The sequence below is a fragment of the Heterodontus francisci genome, chromosome 4 (genome assembly GCF_036365525.1).
Source record: "Heterodontus francisci isolate sHetFra1 chromosome 4, sHetFra1.hap1, whole genome shotgun sequence".
NCBI lineage: Eukaryota > Metazoa > Chordata > Chondrichthyes > Heterodontiformes > Heterodontidae > Heterodontus > Heterodontus francisci.
In genome coordinates this window covers 14751836-14765375 of record NC_090374.1, presented here as the reverse complement: position 1 = coordinate 14765375, position 13540 = coordinate 14751836, and the positions used below count along the sequence as shown (strand labels likewise).

The 13540-nt window shown below is 47.9% G+C and overlaps 1 protein-coding gene across 3 annotated transcripts in view; it reads right to left on the bottom strand.

Annotated features, from left to right (window-relative positions):
• Nucleotides 1–3470, bottom strand: part of LOC137368910 (sialic acid-binding Ig-like lectin 15) — a 31757-nt gene extending 28287 nt beyond the window's left edge. For all 3 annotated transcript variants that reach the window (XR_010974838.1, XM_068029192.1, XM_068029190.1), the window contains exon 1: nt 3349–3470. Coding sequence is in view for 2 of the 3 variants with exons in the window: in XM_068029192.1 (XP_067885293.1) it covers nt 3349–3409 (61 nt within the window). In the remaining variant the exon portion in view is untranslated. The remainder of the gene's footprint in view (nt 1–3348) is intronic.
• Nucleotides 3471–13540: the final 10070 nt, after the last annotated feature.

The window sequence follows — 13540 nt, the reverse complement described above, 5'->3', positions numbered from 1 at the left end:
TGGAATATAACAGACTGTTTTGGGTAGTTCATATATAGAATAATGGATAAATAAATGTGAGTTACAGGCTGGAATATAACAGGGGTTTTGAAAGTTTATATATAAATTAATCGAAAAGTAACAGTGTGTTACAGGCTGCAATATAACAGAAGGGTTTGGGTAGTTTATAGATAAATAACAGTGAGTTACAGGCTGGAATCTAACAGAAGGGTTTGGGTAGTTTATAGAGTAATGGATAAATAACAGTGTGTTACAGGCTGGAATCTAACAGAAGGGTTTGGATAGTTTATCGAGTAATGGATAAATAACAGTGAGTTAAAGTTTGGAATATAAATGATCATTTTGTGTAGTTTATATATAGAATAATGGATAAATAACAATGTGTTACAGGCTGGACTATAACAGAGGAGTTTGGGTAGTTTATATGTAGAATAATGGATAAATAACAGTGAATTACATGCTGGAATATAACTGAAGCATTGGGGTAGATTATATATAGAATAATGGATAAATAACAGTGAGTTACAGGCTGGAATCTAACAGAAGGGTTTGGGTAGTCTATATATAGAATAATGGAAAAATAAAAATGAGTTGCAGGCTGGGATATAACAGAGGGGTTTGGGTAGTTTATATATAGAATAATGGATAAATAACAGTGAGTTACAAGCTTGAATATAACAGAAGGGTTTGGGTAGTCTATATATAGAATAATGGATAAATAACAGTGAATTACAGGCTGGAATATAACAGAGGGGTTTGGGTCACTTATATATAGAATAATGGATAAAGAACAGAGTTACAGGCTGGAATATAACCAAGGAATTTGGCTAGTACATATATAGATTAATGGATCAATAACAGTTAGTTACGTTATAATAGAAGGGTTTGGGGAGTTTATATATAGAATAATGGATATTTAACAGTGAGTTACAGGCTGGAATATAACAGAGGGGTTTGGGTCACTTATATATAGAATAATGGATAAAGAACAGAGTTACAGGCTGGAATATAACCAAGGAATTTGGCTAGTTAATATATAGATTAATGGATCAATAACAGTTAGTTACATGCTGGAATAGAATAGAAGAGTTTCGGAAGTTTATATATAGAATAATGGATAAATAACAGCGAGTTACAGGCTGGAATATAACAGAAGGCTTTGGGTAGTTTACATATAGAATAAAGGATAATTAACAGTGAGTTAAGGGCTGGAATACAACAGAGGGGTTTGGGTAGTTTATCGATAGAATAATGGATAAATAAATGTGAGTTACAGGCTAGAATATAACAGAGGAGTTTGGGTAGTTTATAGAATAATGGATAAAGAAGAGTGAGTTACAGTTTGGAATATAACTGACGGTTTTGGGTAGTTTATATATCTTCTTCTTCTTCTTCTTTGGCCTCCTTGTCTCGGGAGACAATGGGTCAATGCCTGAAGGTGGTCAGTGGTTTGTGGAGCAACGTCTGGAGTGGCTATAATGACCAAAACCAGAGTGACAGACTCTTCCAGAGGTGCTGCAGAAAAAATTGGTTGTCGGGGCTGTTACATAATTCCATATCCCTCCCTGCCTTGTTCATTCAAGTACCTGTCCAGATGCCTCTTAAATGTCGCTACTGTTCCTGCCTCCACCTCCTCCTCAGGCAGCTCATTCCAGATACCCACTATTCTTTGTGTGAAAAATTTACCCCTTTGATCCCCTTTAAACCTCCTCCCTCTCACCTTAAATCTATGCCCTCTAGTTTTAGTCACCCCTACCATGGGAAACAGACTCTGGCTATCTACCCTATCTATGCCTCTCATAATTTTATATACTTCTATCATGTCCCCTCTCAGCCTCCTTCGCTCCAGGGAAAACAGACCCAGCCTATCCAATCTCTCTTTATAACTCAAGCCCTCCAAACCAGGCAACATCCTTGTCAATCTTTTCTGCACCCTCTCTAGCTTAATCACATCTTTCCTGTAGTGCGGCGACCAGAACTGCACACAGTACTCCAAATGTGGCCTAACCAACGTTATGTACAACTGTAACATGACGTCCCAACTCTTGTACTCAATGTAGGTACACTCAAAGTGCTGTCAGGGAGGGAGTTCCAGGATTTTGACTCAGCGACAGTGAAGAAACAGCAATATAGTTTCAAGTCAGGATGGTGTGTGACTTGGAGGGGAACCTGCAGTTGGTGGTGTTCCCATGTGTTTGCTGCCCTTGTCACATACCTGAGTCTGGATCCTTCTGTGTGCCCTGATGATCAGTTTATAAGAATTTCCATTCCAGCAATCTTTTTTGCCACCTTCCCTTTAAGAGGCAGCCTGCGTTTAAGAAAAAATCAGGCTGCCTGCACCACGTGGTGTCCAGCTACACTGCCAGGGCTTCCTGCTGTGTGCAGAGCTTGCCAGAAGCTTTCTGAAGAGGAGACCAGTCCTGGGGTGGGGGGCAGGAACTTGAGTCACAATCATTCAGATGATAGTTGAATTTTATATCTGACCCACCACATCTGAATGGGTGGGGCCACACCATGAATCGTCAGCCACACTCTCAAAAATTGGCGTGAATTAATTTTTTTGCCCTGATTCTAGCAAGTAAACTTGATCCTAATTGTTGATTACCATCATTTGAACTTTGCCTGAATGTGCTGGAACAGACTCCTGCAGCTTAAACACTCAAGTACTGATTAGAAGCAACTTTCATGGATCACGACATATAGGTCTGACTTTGGCCAACTCGGAGGCTCTTTAGCGCCTAAAGGAGCAGGCAAAAATCATCCCTTTGACTTTCAATCAATAAAAGCAGGAGATGCTGGGTGATTGCTGGATGCTGTTGGGTGGATGGAAGTTAGTTTTCACCTCTTAAAGAGAATGGGAGAACAATGAGCCAAGCAGCTCAGACATGCACAAGGGAAATCAGAAATTAAACTCTCAACAAACACTCAAGCAACACAACATAGTGATGCCCGCTGAAAGTAAATCCTTGTCTGGATGTTCCAATTTGGCACTGGCTGCAATATTGCTCTACATATGGAACTCTACACTGGCAACTTAAACAGTGAAAGGGAGAGAGAATGATCACGTCTCCCAGACACTGACACTGCCTATACCAGCCCTCAGCTCCTTCAGACACACCGAATATCTCCAACACCCTTAACCCTCCCCACCCAGTCACACAGCGGTTAACCACAGTATCCCTGTGTCTTACTGGAAACCTGACGCTCATTCTACCCCTCACTATTTCTCTGACTCTGACCGTCCCTCCCCTGGATTTTCACCCATTCGCGACCCTGCAGCGAAATGATAAAAAAGGACAATTTGTGCAACAAAATGAATTTGAACAGTTATTATTCGAAAGCACCTACTGGAACCCCGCACCGAGACCGACAGCAGAACAGCAGAAAGCCAAACGTAGAGAGAACTCATTGCCAACTCTTCAGTGTTTCGTCCTTCTCTCTCTCTGCTTCTTGTCTCAAATCCAAAATGTAGAAGTTGGTCAAAGTGTTTCTTCACTAATTGTGAAATTCTGACAGGAAATTACACATAATGCATTAGTGAACAGGAAATCAGTTTGTTTTGAACTAAAATGGAAGCCTTCATACCACAAGGCAAAGAGGCAGTAGGGGGAAAGAAGAAAGGAAGGTAGAAATAGGAGGCCATTCTGCCCCTCGACCCTGCTCCACCATTCAATTCGATCATCGTTGATCTGTATCCTAACTCCAACTGCCAACATCATCAGCTTCTCGTATTTCTCAGTATTTATTTCCCCTTCTCTAAAACTGCTGTCACTGCACCTTCTATCTTTGAAAGCCTAACCTCAACCTCTCTGTCTTTTCGAACTCCCAACCCATCTTCAACTTTTCTTTGCACTCAAAGGTCTCTAACATGTCATTCCCATCCAACTATACTTTTGAATTGCTTCAGTCCAGTTTCTATTCTGCCCACAGCACTGAGCCCTCTCTGATCAAAGTCACAAGAAGATATGTGATATGACAGGCATAGGGTTCTGTTACCTCAGCAGTCTTCAAAATCTTTCCTCTATCTTCTGTACAGATGGCAACTCCATCGACTGGCATCTCCTAGGCAGCAGCCTCTCCATATTCCATATGTCACTGTCCAAGCACAGTGGGGTGCAATTGGAGATCACAAAGAAGGTGGAAGTAATTTTGGCTCCACATAAATCTCCCTTTACACTGTCCCGTCAAATACTTGCAGGGCAGATAGAGCACAGGTTAGATCAAGAGTAAAGCTCCCTCTACACTGTCCCCATCAAATCTTCTTTGGCCTCCTTGTCTCGAGAGACAATGGATAAGTGCTGAGAGGTGGTCAGTGGTTTGTGGATCAGCGCCTGGAGTGGCTATAAAGGCCAATTCTAGAGTGACAGACACTTCCACAGGCGCTGCAGATAAAATATGGTTGTCAGGGCTGTTACACAGTTGGCTCTCTCCTTGCACTTCTGTCTTTTCTCCTGCCAACTGCTAAGTCTCTTCAACTCGCCACTCTTTAGCCCTGCCTTTATGGCTCTCCGCCAGCTCTGGCGATCACTGGCAACTGACTCCCACAACTTGTGGTCAATGTCACAGGACTTCATGTTGCGTTTGCAGACGTCTTTAAAGTGGAGACATGGACAGCCGGTGGGTCTGATACCAGTGACGAGCTCGCTGTACAATGTGCCTTTGGGGATCCTGCCATCTTCCACGCGGCTCACATGGCCAAGCCATCTCAAGTGCCGCTGGCTCAGTAGGGTGTATATGCTGGGGATGTTGGCTGCCTGGTGGACTTCTGTGTTGGAGATACGGTCCTGCCACATGATGCCAAGGATTCTCCAGAGGCAGTGAAGATGGAATGAGTTGAGACGTCACTCTTGGCTGACATACGTTGTCCAGGCCTCGCTGCCGTAGAGCAAGGTACTGAGGACACAGGCTTGAAACACTCGGACTTTTGTGTTCTGTGTCAGTGCGCCATTTTCCCACACCCTCTTTGTCAGTCTGGACATAGCAGCGGACGCCTTTCCCATGCACTTATTGATTTCTGCATCTGGAGACAGGTTACTGGTGATAGTTGAGCCTAGGTAGGTGAACTCTTGAACCACTTCCAGAGTGTGGTCGCCGATATTGATGGATGGAGCATTTCTGACGTCCTGTCCCATGATGTTCGTTTTCTTGAGGCTGATGGTTAGGCCAAATTCGTTGCAGGCAGCCGCAAACCTGTCGATGAGACTCTGCAGGCACTCTTCAGTGTGAGATGTTAATGCAGCATCGTCAGCAAAGAGGAGTTCCCTGATGAGGACTTCCCGTACTTTGGTCTTCACTCTTAGACGGGCAAGGTTGAACAACCTGCCATCTGATCTTGTGTGGAGGAAAATTCCTTCTTCTGAAGACTTGAACGCAAATGAGAGCTGCAGTGAGAAGAAGATCCCAAACAGTGTGGGTGCGAGAACACAGCCCTGTTTCACGCCACTCAGGATAGGAAAGGGGTCTGATGAGGCACCGCTATTCTGTATTGTGCCTGGAATGAGATGATGATAATTAGTAGCTTTGGTGGACATGCAATCTTTTCTAGTAGGCTGAAGAGGCCACGTCTGCTGACGAAGTCGAAGACTTTGGCGAGATCTATGAAAGCAATGTAGAGGGGCATCTGTTGTTCACGGCATTTCTCCTGTAGCTGGCGAAGGGAGATCAGCATGTCAATGGTGGATCTCTCTGCTCAAAAGCCTCAATGTGCCTCAGGGTAGACACACTCAGCCAGCTTCTGGAGTCTGTTTAAAATGACTTGAGTGAAAACATTCCCCACTGTGCTGAGCAGGGAGATTCCACGGTAATTGTTGCAGTCACCGCGGTCACCCTTGTTCTTATAGAGGGTGATGATATTGGCATTACGCATGTCCTGTGGTACTGCTCCCTCGTCCCAGCACAGGCAAAGCAGTTCATGGAGTGCTGAGAGTATAGCAGGCTTGGCACTCTTGATTATTTCAGGGGTAATGCCGTCCTTCCCAGCGGCTCTTCCACTGGCTAGAGAATCAATGGCCTCACTGAGTTCCGATTTTGTTGGCTGTTCGTCCAGCTCATCCATGACTGGCAGAGACTGGGCTGCATTAAGGGCGGTATCAGTGACAACATTCTCCCAGGAGTACAGTTCTAGGTAGTGCTCCACCCAGCGGTCCATTTGCTTGCGTTGGTCAGTGATCGTGTCCCCTGATTTAGATTTGAGGGGGGTGGTTTTCTTGATCGTTGGCCCAAAAACTCTCTTAATGCCATCATACATTCCTCTGATGTTTCCGGTGTCGGAGGCTAGCTGAATATGACTGCATAGGTGTTGCCAGTAGTCATTTGCACAGCGCCTGGCTGTTCTTTGTGCAGTGCTTCTGGCTACTTTAAGTGCTACGGATGTTAACCCGCTGGGGGCTTACTTGTATTTCAACAGTGCAATGCACTTAGCGGCTATGACAGGTTCCAGCTCTTCAAAGTGAGATTGAAACCAGTCTGCATTCTGCTTCTCACGTTTGCCAAAGGTGGTCATTGCTGAGTCATAGATGGCATCTCTGATGTGGGCCCACTTGGTCTCTGCATCCCCTGTGGGAGTGTTTTGAAGGGCTTTTTCAAAGGAATTTAGAAACTTATGTAACAGCTGTGGAAAAGAAATTCTGTCACTGTTGATGCGCGGTGTTTCTGGTGCCTGTGGATACTGCCAGGATAGATAAAGCATGGATAAGATACAGAGGAAAGCTCCATCTACACTGTCCCCATCAAATACTCCCAGGGCACGGGGTTTGGCTGCTGCCTAATTGGGACCACTGACTGCTGGGTGCACAATGAGTCTCAGCTGACAGCTGATTGTGGGCTGTGAGTTGAAGGCTGTGAAACTGCTGCAGGGAGAGAGACAGAAACTGAAAGGAAGATTTTTCCATTTATTCTGTCAACAAGGAAAAGGAACAGGAAGACAAAGGAACTGAAAGCTCTTCTATGAGTTTGGTTTAACATTGCAGTCTTTTTGTATTTGATTGTTGGAGGGGGGGGGAAGAAGATGCAAGAAGAAGATCCAGGGTGGGGCTGCCTGTTTCAGTCAGGGACTCCTGTGTTGTTACCATCAGATAGGGAGCTCCCTCCCCACCCCAACCACTTGGCCTGGGACATCAGGAGCTGCCCTGGTGAAGAGACTTTATTGTTGTTTGATAACACCCGGAAAAATGTGTGCCTAGGTACCTTCAGCTGTCCCAGGTACAGAAATCATGCCTCCTCCAACCAGAAGACCAGCGATAAGACTGCTCTGTAATTTTGCAGTTGCAAAAGACTGATTCCTCCTGGCCTTTCTCTCCCTCAGCCTCTTCCCCTTTGCTTCTCACTCCTCACACTATCAAGTTATTGTTATATTTGATAATTGTTTTTCCCCTCTCTCTCAACACACGGTGGGTGTAACTCTTCTGCCCCACGACTTCTCAGTCCTCTCCGGTGGCGGGATCTTCCTATGCTGCAGCACCTTTCAACCTTTTGACAATAAAGCATGGGCTGAACAGTTACACCCACCCAAATATGACATTTGAGGCATGAGTAAAGGCAATGGCCGATGTTGTCGGCCCCTTGGCCATTGTTATAGCCTCAAAAATGTAAAGGAAGGCAGTGTTTTTCCTGAAGACCAAGCAGGCAGTGTCCCTGGCCCTGAGTAAGAGCTCATAGCCGGTGGGACTTACCTGCCAGTGGACCCCCTATCAGCAAGTAATATTCTCCAACATCCCACCCTTTATTCTCGGTGAGCTTCTCCTCCCCCACCTGCACCATTTGGGGGGAGGTGAGGTCGGACATCACCCCAGTCCAACTCGGTCTTCATGAGACAACCTCCAGCATGTGTACTCCTTCCGCCGCTGGTTATTTATGCTGCTGGGGCAGGAGGAGGTCACAGAGACCCAATTTAGTGTCGAGTTCCAGGGGGCAGCCAACTGTATTTTCTGAACTTCAGACAGGGCGTGGTGCCATGCCTATAAGGGGGTGGTGCATGTTTGGAAGAGCCCCAACCTCTGGGCCATCAACTCCACCTCGGTGGCCCAGAGTGGTGCCGCTGCACTTCCCACTTTGAGCGAAGTAATTTCTCCTCATCTCAGTCCTGAATGATTGGTCCCTTATCCTGAGACTGTGTCCCCGTGTTCTTGATTCCCTGACCAGTGGAAACAATCTCTCAGCTTCTACCTTATCAAGCCCTTTCATAATCTTGTATGTCTCAATTAGATCACCACTCATTCTTCTAAACTCCAGAGAATGCAGGCCCAATTTACTCAGCCTCTTATCCTAGGACAACCCCCTCATCCCAGGGACCAATTTAGTAAATCTTCACTGCACTGCCTCCAGTGCAAGTATGTCCTTTCTTAAATGTGGAGACCAAAACTGCACACAGTGTTCCAGGTGCGGTCTCACCAAAGCCCTGTACAATTTTAGGAAGACTTCTTTATTCCTGTACTCCAATCCACTTGCAATAAAGGTCAACAAGCCATTTGCCTTCCTAATAGTCTGCTGCACATACATGTTAACTTTGTGCATTCCTTGTACGAGTATTCCCAAGTCTCTCTGAACATCAATACTTATCATTCTCACACCTTTTAAAAAAGATTCTGCTTTTCTATTTTTATGACCAAAGTGAATCACTTCACACTTCCCTACATTATTCTCCATTTGCCATCTTGTTGCCCACTCACTTAACCTGTCTATATCTCTTTGCAGCCTCTATGTCCTCCCTGCAGCTTACCTTTCCACCGAGTTTTGTATCGTCAGCAAACTCAGATACATTTCTCACTGTCTCTTTATCCAAGTCATTAATATTGAGTGTAAATAGCTGAGGCCCCAGCACTAATCCTTGCAGCATCCCACTATTCACTGCCTGCCAACTTGAAAATGTCACATTTATGCGCACTCTCTGCTTCCTATCTGTTAAGCAATCTTCTATCCATGCGAATATATTACCCCCAACACCATGAGCCCATATCTTGCCTATTTTTTTATGTGGCATCTTATCGAATGCCTTTTCAAAATTGAGGTATACATCTACTGGTTCCCCTTTATCTACCCTACTAGTTACCCACATACCTCCTACCGAGTCTCCTCTCATCTCCACCGTAGAACTCCGGGACTTCCTTGAGGCCTGCATGGGTTGCCGCAATAAAATTCAGCTGGCACTCGAATCTGGTACTGATCATCCAGTCCATCCATGCCGCCCTCAAGAGGGGGGAAGAGTGCTGGCGTGAAACTGGTTGAGAGGCGCCAGTTTAAAGCATTCCTCAAAAGGTTTCTGGGTGAGTGGAAGGCGAGATGCACTTCTGTTTCCTCCTCAGAGTGAGGTGATGGTGACGGAATCAATGTACATGAAGATAACCAAAGCCAGCCTCAACATAAATGGCAGCAGGGGGTCTCCCCACAAATTTCACAATCTCTCAGTCTGCAGGGAAGGGATGCGGTGAGCTTTCTGCAGGAAACCCACACCATTCTGGGAGACAGAGCCACCTGGCTCCTGGAGTGGCAGGGTGGGGTCTACATGAGTCACCTCACCCCAATTTCTAGTGGGGTGGCTATCTTTTTGGCCCTGATTTTCCAGCCGGAGATCTTGGGGGGTCAAGGAGCTAGTGCCGGGCCGCTTGCTCCATCTCACCGTTTGCCTGGGTAGCCTGCCGCTCTACTTTGTGAACGTGTACGCGCTAAGGCCTGGCGCGTTGCAAGCACGCTTCTTTGAAGAAGTGTCCGCTCTCTTGAGCTCCATTGATAGTGGCGAGGGCATCATCCTCGGGGGGGTGGGGGATTTTAACTGTACCCTCGAGGTGGGGGATCGCTCCGGCCCCCAGCGCGGCCAAGCGTCGGTGGAGAAGTTGAGGGAACTGATCAGCTCCCTCAACTTGGTGGACGACTGGCGGAATCTCCATCCCGACTTCAGCGCCTTCACGTGGAGGTCTGGAGGAGGAGGGTCCCGAATCGACCGCCTCTACTTTTCGCAGGCGTACGTTTCCTGCGTCTCGGCGGCCTCCATGCAGCTGGTGCCGTGCTCAGACCACCACCTGGTGTGGGCGGAGTTCACTCCGCTCCGCACGCAGACAGGGTCCGAGGACTGTTACTTTAACAACGGCTGCTGGAGGACGAGCGATTCCGGGACTCATTCCGTCAATTCTGGGCCGACTGGAGAAGGAAGCAGAGGGGCTTCCCCACCTTGAGGCTATGGTGGGATGTGGGCAAAACTCACATCTATGTCTTCTGTCAGGAGTACGCGAAGGGGTCGACCAAGAGGCGGGAAGCCGAGATCGGGTGCCTAGAGTGGGAGGTGCTCGACTTGGAGTCCCGCATCGGTCATGGCGTTGCGGACCTGGCCCTGTGGTAGGCATACAAAGAGAAGGGCACACTGAGGGACCTGCAGCTCATAGGGTCCTGAGGTGAGTATGTGAAGTCATGGATCCAGATCCTGGAAGATTTGGACAACGCCTCACCCTTCTTCTACTCGCTAGAAAAATGGCGGGGTGTCGTAAAGAGCTCGCTGAGCTGCTGGCCGACGACGGATCCTCCGTCAAGGATCTGGAGGGAATGGACCTCCTGGTCTATATTTATTACAGTGCGTTGTTCTTTCCGGATCCGTCCAGCGAGGACGCATGCAGAGTTTGTGGGACGACCTGCCGCAGGTCAGCCCGGAGGGCGTCGTAGGATTGGGGGGAAGACTGGCGACTGGGGAGATGCCCCTCTCATGGCGCAGGGCGATCATCATCCTGCTGCCGAAGAGGGGCGATCTCCGTCTGCTTAAAAACTGGTGTCCAGTCTCCCTCCTCAGCACGGATTATAAGATCTTTGCCCGGGCTATGTCTACCCGCCTGGGCTCCGTGGTTGCCCACATGATCCACCCCGACCAGTCCTACACGGTCCCGGGCCGGTCCATCCAGGAAACATCCACCTGGTCCTGGACCTGATCCATCTTTCCCAGAGGACTGGTCTGTCGGTCGCCTTTATCTCCCTCAATTGGGAGAAGGCGTTCGACAGGGTGGATCACGAATACCTTTTCGGGAATCTGCGTGCATTCAGACTCGGGCCGCAGTTTGTGGCCCGGGTCCAACTGTTATACACCGCCGCAGAGTGTCTGGTCAAAGTTAACGGGTCCTTGACGGCGTCCCTTTGCTTTGGGAGAGAAGTGTGTCAGGGATGCCCCATCTCCGGCCAATTATATACCATCTGCGTGCAGCCATTCCTGTGTCTGAGTCACAGGAGATTGGCGGGTTTGGCTCTGTATGAGCCAGGCATGCAGGTCGTCCTCTCGGCTTACGTCGATGACATACTCCTCATGGTCACAGATCGTGTTGACTTGCAGAGGATGGGCAAGTGCCAACAGACCTTTTCTGCTGCAACCTCCATGAGGTTGCTAACCTAACAAGTTTTGACTTTTTGTTTTGGTTTTTCAGTAGATTTGTTGGGAATTTAGAATAGTGGGAATGGAGGTTAAGGCAGTTGTATGTTCCTCCTGCAGAATGTGGGAGGTAAGGGTCGCCAAGAGTGTCCCTGCTGACTGCATCTGCGGGAAGTGCACCCAACTCCAGCTCCTCGAGAACCGCGTTAGGGAACTGGAGCTGGAGCTGGATGAACTTCGGATCATTCGGGAGGCGGAGGGGGTTATTGAGAGGAGTTATGGGGAGGTAGTCACACCTCAGGTAAAAGAAGTAGGTAGATGGGTTACCGTCAGGGGAAGGAGAGGGAACCAGCAGGCAGTGCAGGGATCCCCTAAGGCCGTTTCCCTCAACAACAGGTATACCGTTTTGGATACCGTTGCAGGGGACGACTTACCAGGGGTAAGCAATGGGGTACAGGTATCTGGCACAGAGTCTGTCCCTGTTGCTCAGAAGGGAAGGGGGAAGAGGAGCAGAGCATTAGTCATTGGGGACTCCATAGTTAGGGGAGCAGATAGGAGGTTCTGTGGGAGCGAGAGAGACTCACGGTTGGTGTGTTGCCTCCCAGGTGCCAGGGTTCGTGATGTCTCGGATCGTGTTTTTGGGATCCTTAAGGGGGAGGGGGAGCAGCCCCAAGTCGTGGTCCACATAGGCACCAACGACATAGGTAGGAAGAGAGATGGGGATTTAAGACAGAAATTCAGGGAGCTAGGGTGGAAGCTTAGAGCGAGAACAAATAGAGTTGTTATCTCTGGGTTGTTGCCCGTGCCACGTCATAGCGAAGCAAGGAATAGGGAGAGAGAGGAGTTGAACACGTGGCTGCAGGGATGGTGTAGGAGGGAGGGTTTTGGTTTCCTGGATAATTGGGGCTCTTTCTGGGGTAGGTGGGACCCCTACAAACAGGATGGTCTTCACCTGAACCAGAGGGGTACCAATATCCTGGGGGGGAGATTTGCCAGTGTTCTTCGGGGGGGTTTAAACTAATACAGCAGGGGGATGGGAACCTAAATTGTAGTTCCAGTGTACAGGATGTTGAGAGTAGTGAGGTCAGGGATAAGGTTACAAGGACGCAAGAGGGCACTGGCAAGCAAGAACTTGGTTTAAAGTGTGTCTACTTCAACGCCAGGAGCATCCGGAATAAGGTGGGTGAGCTTGCAGCATGGGTTGGTACCTGGGATCTCGATGTTGTGGCCATTTCGGAGACATGGGTAGAGCAGGGGCAGGAATGGATGTTGCAGGTTCCGGGATTTAGATGTTTCAGTAAGAACAGAGAAGATGGTAAAAGAGGGGGGGTGTGGCATTGTTAATCAAGGAGAGTATTACAGCGACAGAAAGGACGTTTGAGGACTCGTTCACTGAGGTAGTATGGGCCGAGGTTAGAAACAAGAGAGGAGAGGTCACCCTGTTGGGAGTCTTCTATAGAACTCTGAATAGTTCCAGAGATGTAGAGGAAAGGATAGCGAAGATGATTCTCGACAGGGGCGAGAGTAACAGGGTAGTTGTTATGGGGGACTTTAACTTTCCAAATATTGACTGGAAATACTATAGTTCGAGTACTTTAGATGGGTCAGTTTTTGTCCAGTGTGTGCAGGAGGGTTTTCTGACACAGTATGTAGACATGCCAACCAGGGGCAATGCCACATTGGATTTGGTACTGGGTAATGAACCCAGCCAGGTGTTAGATTAAGATGTAGGTGAGCACTTTGGTGATAGTGATCACAATTCGGTTAGGTTTACCTTAGCGATGGGCAGGGACAGGTATATACCGCAGGGCAACAATTATAGCTGGGGGAAAGGAAATTATGATGCGATTAGGCAAGATTTAGGATGCGTAGGATGGGGAAGGAAACTGCAGGGGATGTGAACAATCGAAATGTGGAGCTTATTCAAGGAGCAGCTACTGCGTGTCCTTGATAAGTATGTACCTGTGAGGCAGGGAGGAAGTTGTCGAGCGAGGGAGCCGTGGTTTACTAAAGAAGTTGAAGCGCTTGTCAAGAGGAAGAAGAAGGCTTATGTTAGGATGAGACATGAAGGCTCAGTTAGGGCGCTTGAGAGTTACAAGCTAGCCAGGAAGGATCTAAAGGGAGAGCTAAGAAGAGCAAGGAGAGGACACGAGAAGTCATTGGCGGATAGGATCAGGGAAAACCCTAAGGCTTTCTATAGGT